General features: G+C 39.3%; 1 protein-coding gene across 1 annotated transcript in view; it reads right to left on the bottom strand.

The window, feature by feature from the left end:
- Window positions 1-321: 321 nt before the first annotated feature.
- The window catches only part of MGAT5B (mannosyl (alpha-1,6-)-glycoprotein beta-1,6-N-acetyl-glucosaminyltransferase, isozyme B), a 74112-nt gene continuing 54248 nt past the window's right edge, over window positions 322-20185 (bottom strand). Inside the window, exons 15-18 of the mRNA XM_018555702.1 lie at window positions 18775-18891; window positions 7827-7901; window positions 5130-5392; window positions 322-1215 (exon numbers count right to left, since the gene is read on the bottom strand). Coding sequence (XP_018411204.1) covers window positions 1017-1215; window positions 5130-5392; window positions 7827-7901; window positions 18775-18891 — 654 coding nt within the window. The 3' untranslated portion in view covers window positions 322-1016. The remainder of the gene's footprint in view (window positions 1216-5129; window positions 5393-7826; window positions 7902-18774; window positions 18892-20185) is intronic.

Raw genomic sequence — 20185 nt, 5'->3', positions numbered from 1 at the left:
CTTATCTGAATAGGTACAAATTCCCATAGAAACTCCAAAATCTCGTGGAAGCCTTCCCAGAGCTGGGGAGGCTGTTATAGCCACACAAGGAAGATCAATTCCAATGAAATGGAATGTCCAACAAGCACATATTGGCGTGATGGTCAGGGGTGTCCACAATTTTAGCCATATAATGTAACACAATGTTGTATGTTTTCTTCTGTTTGGATTTAACATCAGCCCAGCAAATAAAACCTGCAGATTCCTCAAGAACACCTGTAGGCGCCGTCTGTACCATGACCATTGACAAACTCCAGTCAAAACAACGACAATGTTTTTCAGTTTCCATTTAAATCTTTATTAACATAAGTAAAGAAAAGACGTCTATTGCTCCGCACGCTTCTTTTTAACCCTCCATGCTTATCTGGAGTGTCAGCTTGTCAGGAAAGTGCATATATTTCCCACAAACACAATTTACGGCTTCAAGGCAGCAAATTGGTTACCTTCATATACTGCACATTTGGTCCACTTGGTTTTATTTAATAATTATGTCAACCCTTTTTTATTGTAACTATATTTCTGTAAAAAAAAAATGAATGTCACAACAATTGTAGGAATGGCAGTTTCACTCCAAGGAGCCACTAGAGGCAAAACAATAGACAGCAGTAGTTAAGCATCTCAAGAGACTGCAGTTAGAATGTGCCCTTCCCTTTGAAGTATGTTAATCCCGTGTATATGGGCAACCAGCAAAAGTCTTCTGATGTGTTTTTGTTCTTGGATATCTTCATTGTGCTTTTTTCATAAAAAGTACTGATCACCCCCTGCTCAATGGAAGGGCCGAACACCATAGCACAGCATGGAGATCTTCACTTGGCTTCAAAGATTCTTACACAATGTTCTGTGCAGATGTATATATTACACAATATTGCTTTATGCTGCAGCATAAAACCCAGGACAGAGATCCAAGCCTCTAAATTGAATTACAGGCTTGGGACCTGTACATGTGGCTGTGACACTTCGGCTAATGGGCTGTAGTTTCAAGAGCAGTCTTTGCACAAGGCCACCTGTCCTCGATGGTAGTCTCTACACGGACATAGCCTGCGAAATTTCGTGTTTTGTCCTGAGCAGCTAAAGAGCAGTGGCTCCCTCTGCAAGTAACATTCACGGACTTGGAGTGACACTGCAGGATACAAGTGGCTCATTACAGATTCGGTACTTTCACAAAGAGCTCCAAGCCTAAGAGAACAGAAATTAGATGTGAGTGAAAGAGGACTGTAATAAATATGAACTACAACAGAGATGCACACACTATGGCCTATGGAACATTTTGCCTTGCCCATTGGCTACTGGTTTACTTCCAGCCTGTCTCAAGAGTCATAAATAGTGAAGGATGATAGGCTGCTTTTTGAAGACACAATGCAGTAATGTCATAGTTACACAGATAGGTAATATGACCATCTCTTGCCCCTAACTGTTCTAATACAATCTCATGTGTCTATGTTGTTAAAAAAATTACATCACATTTTTAGGGTTAGAGCTACAGGGAGGCTTAGTGCTAGCATGGGAGTGAAGGTTACAGAGAGGGATGGCGTGAGGGTCAGTCTTAGGGCTACACGGTTAATGTTAAGGGAGAGGTAGTGTTTGGGATATTGAGGGTTGGTGCTAGAGCTACAAGGAGGGTTAATGTGAGGGTTACAGGGAAGATTACTGTGAGAGTTACAGGGAGGGATAGCGTGAGGGTTAGTATTAGGGCTGAAGGGAGGGTTAGTGTTACAGGGAGCATTATTGAGAAAGTTAGTGTTAGGGCTACAGGAAAGGTTATTGTTGCAGAGAGGATTGGTGTGAGGGTTAGGTTTAAGGTTACAAGGAGGGTTAAGGTTACAAAGAGCATTATTGAGAAGGTTAGTGTTAGGGCTACAGGAAAGGTTATTGTTGCAGAGAGGATTGGTGTGAGGGTTAGGTTTAAGGTTACAGGGAAGGTTAGTGTTACAGTTAGGATTATTGTGAAGGTTAGTGTTAGGACTACAGGGAGGGTTAGTGTTACAGAGAGGATTGTTGTGAGGGTTAATGTAAGGGCTATAGGGAGGGTTAGTGTTACAGAGAGGATTGTTGTGAGGGTTAATGTAAGGGCTATAGGGAGGGTTAGTGTTACAGAGAGGATTGTTGTGAGGGTTAATGTAAGGGCTATAGGGAGGGTTAGTGTTACAGAGAGGATTGGTGTGAGGGTTAATATAAGGGCTATAGGGAGGGAAAGTGTTAGGTTTACCACAAGTGTTAGTGTGAGAGTTACAGGGAAAGTTAATATGAGCTTTACAGGGAGGGACAGTGGAAGGGTTAGTGTTAGGGCTACAGGGAGGATTACTGTTAAGCTTACGGGGAGAGTTAGTGTCAGGGTCATACTGAGGGATGGGGGTTACAGGAAAGATAAGTGTTGGGGCTACAGGGAGGGTTAATGTAGGGTTATAGGTAAGGCTATTGTGAGGGTTAGTGTCATTGTTACAGTCAGGGTTGGTTTGAGAGGGGCCTTAGCAAAGTGCATTGCTATCTGTTCTGGGAGTTCTGTGTTGAAACCTAGCAGTGCTAACCTTTCAGCAGCGAAAGCCAATGTATGAATATAATGCCTCAGTGCATAATATCTGTACGTTGACTGCCGTTTAACCCATATTTCTGCTGAGTATTTGGCTTCAATTTGTCTTCACCTCTGTATTTGATTTTAGAGGCTTTGAAAGCTTTGTTTCCTCTTGAAGGTTTAAGAAGTTAACAAGAAGACAGATTTACCCAAAGCCCATCTTCTCTCCAGGTAAAATTTAGAAAGTATTTTAATTTCAATCAGATACAGTTTCCTTTCTTGCACATTCCACAAAGATGAAAAAATAAAAGACCATAAGAAATCTGCTGAGATCTGTGGTAGATGTTATTTTCAATGCAACAACCACCTTGGATTTGAACACAAATCATTTTGTATTCTGCCTGCCTTTGAGCTATCTGTGTAACTGCCGATTTTTTACAGTGTACTGATTGCTAATGCATACCTACCAATAGTCAATACGCGGCTGTAATTCTAGCGCTCAGGATGGGATGAGATGTAAGACAATGGGGTCAAATATTGTGTGGAGCTGGGAATTACCTATAACAATTACAGAAGGTGGTTCATTTTTACGATGCAGAATTTTGTAAAGTGTGAGCTAACCTTTTGCATCCTTTTTCCCTAATGCCACAGTAAAAACATAAACACGCTAATTAAATATGGTACTGCAAACCACAGCGATGATATGCAGTGCAGTAGCTCACATCCTATTACAGATCACCTTTCACCCCTTACGATAGTGAAAACAAACAAAGAGCTGTTGGTTGGCAGCACTTTGGACGCTACTCTTTGCATTGCTGAATAAGCCTGTAGGGATTATCTATTCAGTGCAGAGATGTCAGCTTTCATTAAAGATGTAATTTTTTGCTCCATTTTGTGTTCATTTGTTTTGCATATCTCTAAATACTTCACCGTAAACAACTGGTACAGTTACCTACAGGGTTTAGATCTGTGCCCTTTAATTATAAAATCCCCATTGAGCATTCAGTTTAAATCAGCCAAACACATAGCAGGTGCATCTAAGCAAAAGGTGTTCAATGTCATACAGTTTGTTTTCTTTAAAATTAGCAGCAGCGAGAATAGAAAGTCCTGTCCTCTGCCAGCATGCTGCAGAATGGGACCCTTGCTCAGTGATCTCTCTGCAAAGGTCCACCCCCTGCTAAGTCAGAGCCAGAGCTCTACAATCAACTGGGAGAATGAGCTTGGCTAATAGTAGAGCTATAGGTCTGACTCAGAAGGGGGTGTGTCAGACCTCTGCAATGAGACCGCTGCTTCTATCCAGAGAACAAGTGTCCCATTCTGAAGCTGCAGGCAGGGTACAAGGTGCTTTTTTACTCAGGCTGTGGCTGCTTTAGAAAGAAAAGACATTGAACACCTTCTGTCTTAATGCATTTGCAATTTATTTAGTTGATCTAACCTGAAGGTTCAATCGGGATTTAAGTGTAAGGCCACTTTAGGTGTGCACAAAAGGGTCTGCTGGAGTAAATATGTCATAGTTTAGCAAACAGGCTAATATTCTCACTTTTTTTTTGCATTTTCTGATGTTCTGATGAAAAGACAACCCTCTTCCAACACTTTTACCAAATTTTATGACTCATGAACATGGGCATATGAAGACAAATGCATTTACAGGTGAAACTCGAAAAATTAGAATATCGTGCAAAAGTTCATTTATTTCACTAATTCAACTTAAAAGGTGAAACTAATATATGAGATAGACTCATGACATGCAAAGCAAGATAGTTCAAGCCCTGATTTCTCATAATTGTGATGATTATGGCTTACAGCTCATGAAAACCCAGATCCACAATCTCAAAAAAATTTTGTCAGTGTGGGCAGGTGCCAAGTCCTGCTGGAAAATGAAGTCAGCATCCCCATAGAGCACGTCTGCGGAAGAAAGCATGAAGTGCTCCAAAATCTCCTGGTAGACGGCTAAGTTGCATTAGTGAAATAAATGAACTTTTGCACGATATTCTAATTTTCGAGTTTCACCTGTAGATCCATACATTTATACAATAAAACCCCCATTGCACTAAGAAACTTGCTGCTTTTTTAGAGCTATGTATAAACGCCCTTATCCTCATCGGTCCAAACTCCTGCAAAAAAGTAAAGGTATGGCTGTTCAGCTCTCTGAGGGTCACACTGCATTGCTCTTGGGTGCTGGGGGGTAAAGGGGCACCTTAAAGGATAACTGTACAAACGTGGTTATCCTTTGAGACACTACCAGACAGTATACTTCCAACAGATGTTAGATTCTTTTTTTCATGTTCTGAAGCTTCTAAAGCCAAAGCTTTATTTAAGTTTTAGATACAGAGAAGAGTTAGAACCACTGTCAGGATTCTATCGCTGCCTGTATGCTTGCTGGGGAGATTCCCTTTCTGGTGACATTGGTCCCTAGGACAAATAAAGAATAGAAAGTGTTTCTACTGGAACAGTAACTAAAACTATAAATGTAAATAAACTATATTTCCACGAGTGAATGGGTCCTGGAAGACTAATATTTTACTATCACAAATTTTTTTTTTGACCTTGAAACCTTGGTGCTACGTTCCAGTATACTCACTGCTCAAGAAACCGCCGATGATTGATTAAACTGAAGTATGTGGGTTCACAAACCAAATTATGCTTCCAGCATGCACTTGTGCAGGATTCTCCTTCTGCGGACAGCCAGACCTGCATGGCAGAGACTGGGGGCCAGGTGGACGGAGCAGGTTCATTGGATGGCCAAACCAGATGTGTATGATTAATGAGAACCAAAGAGGAGGTAAGAGGGGGCTGGGAGGTATTAACAGGAATGGGAAAGGGCAAAGGAGGGGAGCAAAATTCCTGTAGTATAAATTAATTCATAGAGAGGTCGCATGGTGAACAAAATGAAAAGAAAAGAAGATGCAAAAAAAATGCAGAAATCAAAAAGGAGTTAAAAACCGAATAGGGAAGGATTGATGGAAAAAGGAAAGGAGGAAGACATAAAGGAATTTAAGCGACATTATGCACGGGCAACCATTACATATAATGAACATTTGCAGGAAATCAGGATATGTTGTTATCAGCGGCCCAAAGGGAGCCATCAAACAGTCTGAACTTCATTGAATTAACAATTTAATGCAGTCGCATGGAGCAAACTCTTAGCCGGAGCCAAATCAGTACTATCAATGGGTAAATAGGCACCTAACAGCTAAACTACATAGGCAATTTTAATGTCATGCTACTGAGCGATTTAAAACCTTGAACTTAAGTTAATGTGCGGCAAAGGAAGTGATTGCTACGGTTAAATTGCTCTGTAGATTAAAATTGCTCATACTGTAGTATAAAGCTGATACATTTATTAAAATACAGCTATACACAAAAAAAAGAAAATGTATTCCACTAAAGATCACAGTATGTAAATGGAAGTCTTTTCTTAACTTACCTTCAGCATCCTCTTTTCTCAAAAAAAATACCTGGTGATGATCATGCTAGTCAAAAAGCCTTTCACAGGGTGACAACACTAAATGCCCTGTAGTTACATCACCCTGTATCCTGACACAGGCTGAGGAGAAGGGTTTCAACATTGTCACTGTGTCAGGAACCGGATCTGAACCCAGGGCCTCTGCTGTATGTGGCAGTGGTTCTACCTTTTGAGCCACCTTGGACCCTTGGACAGCTCCTTGCCTGATCTCCTGTGTAATCCTCAGTTAAACCTAGTTTCTGCTGAACTCTGAACTCCTTGATCCCCCCTTGAACTTCCTATTTAAGCCATACCTCTACACTTCCTGTTTGCCAGATTATTGTGCTCCTGCCAATATCTTGCTTCCTGCTCCTTCTGTGCTACAATACGCTCATACTGCTATCCATGTACTGACCTTTGGCTGCTGATTCACCGACTACTCTCATCGTCTTCCGCTTTATATCTGATACCTTTGGCTACTGACCTTGGCTTGATCTTTGACTACGCTTCTGCCTGCTCCTATACTACTACCGTCTAATTGTGTACCAAACCCGGCCTGTTTCAGCACAAATTTGCCTGCTGGTTCAGCTACTGGACTCCAAGCCTGATCCCAGATTGTGACACACTGTTGATAACCCTCTCTGCCTGTCAGCATAGGATATGTCTGTCAAGAAATTTCCATTCCTCTGGAGTAAAACTGGCCACACACTCTTCATGGGCTTAATGAAAGAAATCCATCCATTTCCCCACCCATGCTGGACAGCATGGATGGAGGAATCGCTACTACCGGCTATTGTATTTAGTAGCTGCTGCTTCAGCGGCTGCTGAATGCCCAGACAATATCTGCATCTAATTGGATACAGGCACTGTCCGGCTGAAACTTTTCAGACTCCTATTGAAAAATGCAGGCAGGGCCACCTACGAATCAAACTTCAGCCGCTTCATCAGGAAGTGGACGCAATTTGTGTGGTCAGTATTAAAAGATATGGTGCACCCTTTTGGATCCCACCTCCTGGCTCTGGTGAAACAAAGACCTTAGTGTCCCCTGATGACAACACACAGGTAGAGGAATCCTTCACTCCTGGAGGAACATGAAATGCGTCTAAAAGGGGAGGGGGACTGATGCATTAACCAAAAGTTAATATAAGTTATTTAAAGAAAACCCGATGTGAGAGAATATATAGGCTGCCACGTTTGACATCTCCTAATCTCCTCGCTAAACAGGGATGGGGGACTTCCACCTGCTGGCTATTGTAGTAACTGGCCAATCATTTTCATGTCAGCTCCAAAAATTGCCAAATGGAGGGGTGCTGATGAGGCCACACACTGCTCGAATTTTGCAGTAAATGGATGAAATTTTGAGTAGTGTATGGCCACCTTTAGAGTCTACAGAGAGAGTCTTTTGTTTTCAATCGGACAGATTCTGTAGTATGGTAGACCTGCAGAGAGCTAAGAGCATCAGTAAAGCACAACCATTATGCAGCAATACTAAGAGGAAGTCGTTTAGAGGAATATGTACACATGGCTACCCCGTGTACATATTATTATTATACAGGATTTATATAGCGCCAACACTTTGCGCAACGCTTTACAATATAGGGCAGACATTACAATCACAATACAATTCAAGACAAGATGGTAAAGATGGTAATATACAATTACAAGCTACTATAGATAGAAAAATAATGTTTAAAGAAAAGTAAAACAGTCATATTATTACATAATGTGGGTCTCTTTTATATGTACAGTATATCTAAAAAAAAACTGTTAATGCGGGCATAGAAGGATAAGATTTTTCTGGACAACTCTTGTGTAGGAGAGATGACGGCTTACCTGGTGCTGGATATAAGCATGGAGCCTCTGGAGCATACCTTCATTTGTAAACTCATAAGGCAAGTATGGATCAACCTATGGAGAATAAGATCATGAGTTTTATTTCTCTTTCAGGACACTGAAGCAAAACTCTAGATAGTCTAGAACAAACCATAAATTATGCATACTTAGTATTTGGAACAATACCTGTAAAATAGCCTGTAATGAAAACAAAAGCCCAAATCTACATTGCAATAAAAAAATCAATTGTTCAGGCCTTTAAAACAAAAAATGTCACTGCAGTACTCACCCTATCTACAACGATGTCCCACGTAGACCAAGTTACTCTGTGATCCAGCGCTGGACCTTTTCTGGGTTGGATAACCCTCTGGAATTGGTCTTCAAAGAGAAATTCCAGGCAGCAAATGAAAGTGTTAAGATACTAATGGCATCAAATAAACACAGAAAATGTGCTAAAGTCAGCAAGTCCACTCGGTTTTGTGACCAGCGGTCACTGAAGCCCAGATAACCTGGACTAATTTAACAGTGTCAGGATATGTTGGTTAAGTGACTATAAATTGATCTTCCTACATTGATACTTACATTGTTTTATAAGGACAAATGAGGCTTTTAATTTGGTTCACTGTTTTAATAAATTCCCTGCTTATGTCTGCTTTATAAGCTGTAAAATGTACAAAAATCTTTTAAAAACTGCAATTTACGCTTAGCTTATAATAAGTTATTTTAGAACTTTCACATTACAGTATTTTACTCTAACAGCTGCACCTGTCATTGTTGCCTTTTTCAAGGCAACTTTATATTGTGCACTATATATATATCTATATATATATATATATAGATATATATATGTATATATATATATCTATATATATATATATATAGATATATATATGTATATATATATATCTATATATATATATATATAGATATATATATGTATATATATATATCTATATATATATATATATAGATATATATATGTATATATATATATCTATATATATATATATATAGATATATATATGTATATATATATATCTATATATATATATATATAGATATATATATGTATATATATATATCTATATATATATATATATAGATATATATATGTATATATATATATCTATATATATATATATATAGATATATATATGTATATATATATATCTATATATATATATATATAGATATATATATGTATATATATATATCTATATATATATATATATAGATATATATATGTATATATATATATCTATATATATATATATATAGATATATATATGTATATATATATATCTATATATATATATATATAGTGCATAATATAAAGTTGCCTTGTATATATACATATACACATACACAGTATATATCAATGAATATTCTGTTGCATTATTACAAGGTGTAACAAGGTGAAAATATAAAAATAGGGCTGCAACCAACGAATCAATAATAATCAATAGAAATAGATTATGAGAATAGTTGTCAACTGGGCGGATGCAATAGCCAGCCTGCTATTGGCTACTGCAATTTGAAATGGCCAATAGCAAGCTGGCTATTACACCAGCCCTCTATCTGATGTATTTACATGCAGCTGCTGTCTGCTGAATCTTGTCACTGGCAGCTGTCATTCCCTGGCTGAAGCTATTCCAGCGCCATGTGCTTAAATACATATTTTTTTTTTAAATGATAAAAGATGGGGAAAAAAGTCATTTTCGGTTTTGGCCTGGCAAATTCGGCTGCAGGAGGTGAGTGGCATTGCCATTAATTTCAATGGCAGAAAAAGAACGACACCCCAGAAGAGGGGATCTCGCCATTCATCCAAATATGCAACAATCTCAATAAAATGTAATTTATTAAACTATACTTTGTCTTGTTTTTTAAAATCCATAGAAAACATGTATCAAAATACAAACAAACATTAAACATTTACATAGGAGAGCACTCGGCTGAGTGAGATTATATTCAGAAAAACAAATAAAATGATCAGTGCACCCCTGTAATGAATTTACTTTGTCGGGATATATTTTATCCAGAGAAAACAGAGTGTCTTTCCAGCTAGAGAGATTTTAGTCCCGCAATTAAAGATGGCAAAAACGTATTAGAAAAGGAATTCACTTTTCATTGTATTGAGAAATAAGTAGATTGCACTCACAGTAGCTTTTGTCCGACATTTTATTGACATTGTTGCATATTTGGATGAATGGTGAGATCCCCTCTTCTGGGGTGTCGTTCTTTTTCTGTTCTAATCATTGAAAGGGGACTCACCATGGAATACTAATTTAATTACTTAGTATACACTCAAAAGTTTTCCTTCCCCCATTTATATATTTCCTAATTTCAATGGCACCCCAATGCCGTGCGTTCCAGTGCACTGCGATTGCAAAAAATTGTGCATGCAGTTTTATTCTGAAGTAAACTTTATGTTTGTAAAACTGCATTTGTGTAATTTATTTTAAATTAAGGATGGTAATTATTTAATTTTATTAATCGAAAAAAATAGTCGGCCAACTAATCGATTATGAAAATAATCATTAGTTGCAGCCCTATATAAAAAAACAAAAAAAACATTGGGGGGGATTAATAAAAACTGGAGCAGACGAAATCTGGAGCAGTTGCCCATGGCAACCAATCAGCTTTTGCCAATTAATTTTCAAAGCTTAACTGAACAAACTGAACAGAGAAGCTGATTGCCTACTATGGACCACTGCTCCAGATTCTGTCTGCTCCAGTTTTTATGAACTCCTCCCCACTGAGTGTAGTGAACTCAAGGAATGATCTTGTACTGATCAATAAATAATAATTAGGAGAATCTCTAAGAATCCTAAATGGTAAAAAAAAAGCATTACATGAAAAAGCTACATTGCAAAGGTAATTGCCTCAAAAACATATGGAAATTAAAATATTATATAACTAAGGAGAAAGAGGAAAAGGAGTGAGAAGGTGTCAGATCCCTTTATGCTCCATTAGGAGGCTGATATATGGCAGGAGGAGAGAAGAAGGTAGAAGCCCAGATAGCCATTGAATATTAGAAAGTGGTTACAAAGTGCCAGTTGTAGACAAACTATTATTGCCGATCAATGGTTCCAGCATGCTTGTTGGTATTGACTTTTTTCTAGTGAGCCAAGGATCCCAGATCAATTTGAATTTAATTTGTCTATGTTAGTATATTGAAGAGTTTCTCATTAATATGATCCAAAAGAGCCTATTTTTGAAGTGTCCCAGAATATGTTTTCAGATTTCTAGGAGCATGCTATAATTATTAAAGGTCATGAATAGGAAATGCACCTCTTTCTTTGTGACTGGTTGTCATAGCAATCTCATGATTCGGAAGATTAGCAACTCTGGACAACCACAGCCGCTCCCAATCATCATTGACAGCATGATTTTGGAACTGGAAACCTGCACTGCTGCAGACTCTGAGTTTTTAGGTCAAATGTAGATCAATGTTCCCTTAGCACAGGACACCCATGCTAAGGAATATAAATCTAAGGACTGTGGCAGGAATATGGTAATTCCTATACCCATGGGCAGGAACAGCAATGAGACCACTATCTATACAGGATCAGAGAGAGGATAGTAGGAGTGTTCCTCTTGAGGTCGGTACTGTGTGTCTTAACATGGGTATACACGTTTGGATGAAAAATATCATCAGAACGTTGGGTAATGCCATGAGGGACCTAACAGATGTTGTTGGATATTTTGTCTGATTTTAACACTTCTATTTGTAAAGAATTGAGTTTTTGGACCAAAACCAAATTTACTGGTAGAATTTCTTTGTTCAAGAAAAATCTTCCATCCTACTCCGATTCTTTCCTCACTACGGTCAAAACATTCATTTATCTGCTCCATTAACTATTGGAAAAATCAAATGAATGTTCTGAAAATTAGAGTTTTCAAACGATGTTGTAATCGAGTATACACAGTTTTACTCTTTTTCTGCTTCCTTCATCACCAATCACAATTAGGCTTTCAAGGCAAGCTTGAATCTGATTGCTGGCTGAGTACTTAAATTTATTACCATCAGGAAATTGTATCAAATGTCTTTTTGTGCAATTACTAGCTTAGACTACATTCATACTGAAATAAAAGTCCATCTCAAGACTGGATGAACAGAAATACAACTCTTTGGGGGTGATTTACTAACCTAAACACACGCACGCACTAGGTGCGTGTGATTTTTACACAGCAAAACGTATTTATCAACCAAAAAGTCTCTAAAAGCATATTTCCGCTAATGCCATATATGGAAAAATCATGCACATGATGCATATATAATGCTGCTTCACAGTTTAGACAAAAATGGTTAGCTCATGCATTTACATTCCTGCATTCATCAACGCAAGCAACACAACATAGAGCTAATTTACACAACATCACCTTGCAAATTCATGCAGGGCTTTGCACAACACACCTGCTGGGTGTGTAGACACTACAAAGGTGTTTAGATTCCACCCATAGATCATGTTGGGAGGGAACACACTACAGAGGTGTATACATGTTCGTGGTGTGTTTATAAGGTTAGTAAATCAACCCCTTTGGGTTAAACGGCTCCGTATATGTATTTCAACTGTGTATTTAGCTGTCTGTGTAGACTTCAGCTTTACTTTTTAGCTTTTAATACACTGCTCATCCTAAAAAAAATTCACACACTCTAAAATGTAGTTGGACCGCCTTTAGCTTTGATTACGGCACATATTCGCTGTGGCATAGTTTTCATTAACTTATGCAATGTCACAACATTTATTTCCATCCAGAGTTACATTAATTTTTCACCAAGATCTTGTAATGATGATGGGAGAGTCAGACCACTGTGTATAGCAGGGGTCCTCAAACTACGGCCCGCGGGTCAAATCCGGCCCGCCAGGATCCTTAACCGGGCACGCTCCTGGCGGCAGGTAGCGAGTGGTGGCGATGTCTTCACAGAGGGAGCGAGGGAGAAGTCTCAAACTATGATCTGGCCCCCAACAACAATGTCTGAGGGACATTGAACGGGCCCCCTGTTTAAAAAGTTTGAGGACCCCTGGTGTATTGTCTCCAGCACATCCCAATGATTCTTGACTCTGTGGTGGCCAATCCATGTGTGAAAATGATGTCTCATGTTCCCTGAATCACTCTTTCACAATTTAAGCCCAATTAATCCTGGCATTGTCGTCTTGGAATATGCCCATGCCACCAGGCAAGAAAAAAATCTATTGATGGAAAAATGTGGTCATTCGGTATATTCAGGAAGGCAGCTGACCTCATTTTCTGGACACATAACGTTGCTGAACATAGACCTATTATCCAATGCAAAGCTCTGACCTATTTGCTTAGCTAAATCCAGGTGGTGACGGTGTATATTCAGCATGTAGTGGAGGTGTAACTTGGAAGGCAGGCAGCTCCCATATCTGTATTTCATCTGTGTATTTTGCTGCTCGACTGAAGTTTAGCATTTAACACATGTCAGCAGCTCCCATATTTCTATCCTCACATGATTACTTCACGAAACAAAAAAAAGGGAGATGTTGATTGGCTGCTCTGGTCAACACAGCTGGTTCTTTTTCCAAATGTTTGCTCATGAGGTGTGCTTTGTATAAAGTTTTTCTTCATTTGTAATGAGAGTATATTGTCAGGTCACATATTTAGCTCTAGGTCCCTTTTTGTGTTTTCTCAAGAAATTGATTTGATCACACCAAGACCAAAATGACTGCTTGACATTTTCTAAATCTAAACTCAAATGAAATTATGACTTGTCAATACAAGAGGTTAATTTGTGGAAAATGAATTTCAGCACATATGTGATTAGGAAAGATTAGATATCAAGACGGAAATGCAGTAACAGTAATGTAAGAGCGTCTGCGAAATTAATCTGAGCCACGAGTGTTGTCTGCACATAGCGACGTAACCAAGGCAACAAAAAAACTATCCCCTCCACTAGGGGTAATAAACAATGAATATTATGGGCGAGTTCTGCTTCTGTGACTGCGGCTCTTTTCTCCTCATCACATTGTCTAATGAGCTCCCAAGGGCTCTGTCCTAGAGCTCTGTGATATACTATTATCCTTCTGCACGGAACCTTCTAGATAATGAGAGCTCTCTTTCAGCTGCTTGGGAATATTGGCTGTTAAACCACCCGCATCTGACACCTCCACGGCTCAATGACCTCAAATTGAAGCATTAACTGGACCTCAATCCCCTTAATGGCTGAGCCGCTCCCCCTACTTGTCCCAGCTGTCCTCCCTCCAGCCTGTAACATTAATTTTTTGTTTTGCCAAGGGGTTCTGCAGTGCTATATCTAACTTCCAATCTATCTATTATATATGTATCTATCTGTCCATCATTGCACTGATGCAATCACAAAAGGCAGAGCAGCAGGATATCAGCTTAAGAATTGAATAAAATATCACAGTTCTAAGATGCAAGAGAGAGAAATGCTCAAGAGATTAGCAATGCAAAGTATTTTGCTGTCACCCATAGCCTATGTGAAGATCATACAATACATGTGTTGTGTGTACAGATTCTTTCCATGGTAGGCTCTTTATCTAAGCAATGCCTGTTTTACTTTGTAAACTTTTATAGCTATTTATCTAATTCTTGTAGTAAAACCAAGGAAACTAACTGAGTAGTATTTAACATAATTTTACTATACAACAAATGTGCTACGTGCACAAACTACTTAGTTACAGGTAAAACAATATATAAAACATACAGGCTGCGATTACATACATATACATGCATACACTATACCCTTCTCTAGCAAATGCAATGGTTTCTGTAAAAGGATATATTAAAAGTCACTCCGGTTGTTGTTGGTCTACAAATATCTTACTGAACAGGACTTGGTGGTGATTAAGCGTTCTCAGGAAAATGGCTGCCTATCATGGTTTAGTGTTTTCCTCTGTGAAATCCTCCTGATAGCTTCTGCCTATCCATCTTTATCTTAGTTTGCTCCCATTTACTCGAGAAATCCACGATTGGTCCAAAGAACACAATCATATCCTTCTAACAACAGTGACTGGATGGCAACTGATGAACAGTGGCCATAATTTTATGTTCGGCTCCATTTTGCCTCCGAGAACAGTCTTATTTAAATATCTTCCTGAGTTAACACCAGCCCTGACATTCCCAAAGCACCACCTGTGTGTACAGCCAGTTGTCCATTTTCTAGCATATAAAACCGATCATTGATCTCAGGAAGACAACACACAGTTTCTACATTATCGCTCTACTGTTATAAATCCACATGCCGTGCTGTATGTGTTTGTGTGTCTAAAAAAATCATTATATATATATATATATATTAGGGATGCACCGAAATATCGGCTGCCGAAACATATCAGCCGAAAATGGCACTTTTGGCTAAATGCCGAAAGTGTCATTTTTTTGTCACAGGAGGCTGAGCTCTCCTCCCGCACCGATCGCTCAGCCTCCAGTGACTGCTGTCAGGATGGAGAGCGAGGTACAAACACTCAGGGATCAGTGATCGCTGAGTGTTTGTAAATAATTGAGGACATAGTATGGTTACTATATCCTCAATTATAAATGAATGGGAAGTGATCTACATCACCTCCTATTCATTCATGATTGTAGTTATAGTAAACATACTTTATCCACATGTTATCAATGAACAGGAACACTCATAGAGGATTCCTGTTCATTTATAAGAGAGGATGCAGAATAAGAGATTGAGGACTTGTGTCCTCAATCTCTTTTTCTATTTTAAAAGGGAAATATCAGGGATCTGTTTAGACCTCTATTGCAGAAAGTTTCTTGGGCAAACTCACCGGACCAAGTGGCTCCGTTGGCTAACGAAGGGGGGAGGAGTCCGGTGACGTCACCGGACTTCTTCCCTTCATTAGCCGTCACGGACATCAACGTCACCGGACTCCTCCCCCCTTCCCTTCGTTAGCCGACGGAGCCACTTGGGGAAGGGGGGAAGAGTCCGGTGATGTCGATGTCCGTGGCGTCACTGGATCGCTGACGGGACTCCCGGAAGCCAGCGGTGAGGTGAGTGTTTTCATTAGCAATCAAAATAATTTTAATCGATCAAAAAGTTTAACGATTAATCGAGAAATTAATCTTTGATTTCCACAGCCCTAATATATATATATATATATATATATATATACACACACACAGGGAACACATGCCTATAATAACAGCTCAAGACCTCAAGGAAACATCATGCTCCTTAACTTAACGATCATTCCTGTTTAGTTATGAGTGGCACAAATTATACACTGCTGACAGCCCAGACAATCTTAGCCTAAAATAAACCTCTGACCAGGGTATGGACAATCAAGTCTGTACATATTCCTATCAGGCAGTAAATGTCTTGAAAATAGACATTTACTGCCTGATAGGAATTGTCTTGAAAACATTACAACATAAGTAAAAAGCTGAGCTGCTGAGAACTTTAGTGCTTCTGCTTTAAATTTTGATCATGAATCACTCCACAGTGCTTGCAGCTAGAGAGTGAAGGCTTGTTTAAAAGCGCATTTACTGCTTTAAAGCTGAACTCTGAGCTGTAGAAAAATTAAAACAGACATAAAGGAGGTGGACCCACAGCAAGGGTTCAATGCTTGTTTAGTCTAGAGGGATGATGAATAAGGTGAATTACTAATCTTATTGTTATCGTATAATCTTATTCCAGTAGCTCTCCTCGGCTGCTCCCACCTCTCTCGGGATGTGGGTGGGCATTCGACATCCTCACATACAATATTGGATCACTAGATTGGTGAGTGAATTTCACCTCCTAATCTGTGAACCAAATGTTTAAGGATATTTAAATAAATATCTGTATAACGTACTCTAAATTACCAATATGCATCCAAGCATCAAAACCCTTTGTTGATGCACGTGATTAAACACAAATATGCAAATCCGTGATTCACTTTGAGTGATACATGAAATAAAATGAAACCATAAAAAAACCATAAAATAAATATACATGTTGTGAATGTAAAAAGTTTAGGAACTTGCTCCAACTAAAGGAAAACTTGACATCTGTCATGCTCTAACGGGGTTATGTTTTTGCTGGTGGTAACGAATGTACTAAAGCAAAACTCTTGTTGTTGCCAAAAGTCTTGCATTTCTTTTCAGCTATTCCTGTGATTCAGATACCCCTGCCACATAAAGATAGACAGGTGATACCACTATTTCCTACTTTCAACATTCTCTAACTTATTATCTATTGAACAGGCAGTTAAACGGTAAAGCTAAGATAGAAACTACCCTAAAGGTGGCTATCCAGTATGTCACAAGTGTGTAAACTACATGTCTAGTGGAACAATATCAGAAATACTTAAATAAAAACTATCTACATACATGTATTTCAATTGTGCATTTGGCTGTTTCTTGGAGTTCTGCTTAATTTTCTCAAAATGTTACTACTTAATAATGCTGAACAGCAGCAATATTAACTGAACAGTTAATCCTAGATGAGATTTGATGGTTTGATTTGCGTTAATAAAATTAATTATTGTTCTGGGTTTAACATAAGCTATGGAATAATCCAGGGAAGATTATGGGAGTCTAGAAAGGAAGTTATGAATACTTCAGCAAGTTATAAAGTTTATACATTGTATTACTGTCGCATCGGCTATCAACCTCATGAATGTCAGCAATATATCAGGTAGTGGTTTGGAGCAATGTAATAGGATGGCTGGATCATCATGAATATATCAGGTAGTGATTTGGAGCAATGTAATAGGATGGCTGGATCATCATCAATATATCAGGTAGTGATTTCGCAATGCAATAGGATTGCTGGATGGTCCTATCCTTACCTTCCCGAAACCCATTCACCCAGCAGAGCTCCTTTGAAATACTCGGAACTTCTGTGTATGGTGAAGCATTTGGCTCTCAACCCTTCCTCCCACAATTCAGCACCGCGGCCTGATTGGCCATTGCAAAGTGGTGCTGGGTAACATTTGGTTCTAACATTTTGATAATTCACAACAAAGTTTACATAGACCAGAAGGGCCAATTTCCTGCTACTTTTACTGTGCACAGTAACTTTGTGTAATAGAATCATGGTGGAAGAGGTACATATTTCAGTGTATGCAGAGAGATTAGGCCAGAAGTGGGCAATTCATTTTTTCAAAGGGCCACAGGAGAAACTGGGACTGTTATGGAGGCCCGAACCAATAGGGCCTATTGATTTGGCCCTCTACAGCAGTCCTAGTTTCTTATATGATTAACACATGATTACAGTGAGGCAGGTGTGTTGCATTGCCATTCATTTGAATGGTACCTCAAATGCACCTCCTGGCGGCAATGCAATTGACCGTGCTGCAACACGCGGTACCGCAATACCGTGTGTTGCAGTGTGATTGAAAAAAGTAGTGCATGCACAGCTGACTCATGGACCTGTTGGGAACAGGGCCTAATAGTAAATATGTAACACATTTTTTTTTCACATGCCCAAGAGGATAGAAGAGGAAGATGGGGTAAAGCTGGGGGTGGGAAGACTTTGTCACTGGTTGTGCCCAGCAGTCCAAGCAACTAGTAACTGCAGAGAGGAGGACCCCTGACATCATTGGTTGCTAGGACACCCAGAGGCGTGACAAGGGGGGTGCGGTTCACACCGGGTGACACCAGAGGTGGTAACAATAAAATGACTGAATCATTTTGGTGTCACCCCCTCTGAAAAGTTGGGCACTCTGCCATGGACCGAGAGCCTGAAAGCTGCACGAGAGAGGAGGGGACCCAGCGGCATACCTTATCCCACTGGATGAACGTCCCCTCCTCTCTTTGGCAATGTCCATCACCAAGATGACCGCCAGCAGTGAAGTACACGTGACATCATTACGTGCTTCAGTGATTCAAAGTACTAAAGCCGGAGGCATGACTAGCATTTTCAGAAGGAGATGTTAGGAATGGCAGCCTCCATGTTTATTTTATGACAAGGTTCCTTTAAAACTGGATCTTACGGTTTCCTCTCATCATTTCACCAATTTACCTTGCTTCTCATTATAGACTTGACGGCTGCTTCAAACTCTTGTGTGTTGTTGAAGTCCACTGTTATGACATGTGGCCGTCCAATGGTCATTTCCATGTAGGGGTGCTGTGATGACACCTGCAGAAGGTGAGAACATAGAGAGACTTTCAACACAGTCTTACATGTTTTATATTTACAAAAGCCAGTGCTGCAAAAGAAGAGAAGAAGAGTACGCTGATTCCACACATTTTGTTCTTCCAATATAATTTAACCAGGGAAAACATTTAATTTGTCTTATATGGTTTCATCAACTACGCTGTGACCAGCCACTGCTGGCTGTTTTATTGTATTTTAAAGTGAAACTCTAGAAAAAAAGTGTTATGTCTTTTGCTGGGTCCAGATAAGTTACTTCTAATGCTGGTTATACTACATTCATATGACTTTTGAATGCCTTGAATTCTATAAAAAGATTACAAGGCTTTTTGTGAATGGACGAGGGAAGGAAAGGAGGGGGCAGCTACATGAAAAGGATGCAAGTATTTTTGTGAATGGGCAAGGGGATAGGAGTGGGTGGCTATAAAAAAAGAATGCAAGGCTTTTTGTGAATAGACAAGGAGAGATAACGGAGTGGTTAAACACCACAATCCCTGATCTGTATGAGAGCCGGGGATTCATTGTCACACCACCCGTAGAAGGGTGTTGTGAATAATACTCACCATCAATGAAGACTAAAAAAAAAAAATATTTTCCTGAAGTTTTTCTTTCAAATTAAGCAGTAGCGAATGAGGAACCTGGGAGCCAAATAACTCAATCTTAGCATCTGATCAATTTCAGTGGGCAAGTAATAGAAGGAACAACTGCAGACCTCCTTTTGAAAAGGCTAATCGCTGTCATGCTGATCCTCTGACTTAAATAAATTGCTGACCCTGAACAAGTATGCAGCATGTGAAGTCCTTGTATACACAAATGTCCTGGATCACTGGTTCATAAAGTACTGACACCATTGGAACATCATGGCAACCAGTCAACAAGGATTTTTTGAATTTATCAATGTCAACCCCTATACTTCTCTAATGACAGACAATACTAGCCAATAGTATAAAAACCCATCTCTTTCATTTTTTGTCATCTGCAAAGAGACTTTACCTCAACACTTAGCAGTACAGTGAGGGAAATATAAAACAAAGTTTAAAACCTTTTAAAGCGAACCTGTGCATGTCCACACTACCTCCCCAGCACCTTTTACTGCACCCCACTCCATTCAGCCACCAGAAGCATCCCATGTGACAGTAATGGACCAACCACCAAGCATTAGCTCTGTCACATGCTTTTTCATACCAGGCAGTATGGATGTGCAAAACTGTGATTGATGCTCCCTCCTGACCCAATCAGTTGTGGCAGGGGCATTCCTTGTGTGGTAGGTACATGTAAC

This window comes from Nanorana parkeri, unplaced genomic scaffold (assembly GCF_000935625.1).
Source record: "Nanorana parkeri isolate BGI_ZX_2015 unplaced genomic scaffold, ASM93562v1 scaffold209, whole genome shotgun sequence".
Taxonomy (NCBI): Eukaryota; Metazoa; Chordata; class Amphibia; order Anura; family Dicroglossidae; genus Nanorana; species Nanorana parkeri.
This window is presented reverse-complemented; position numbering and strand designations above follow the sequence as displayed.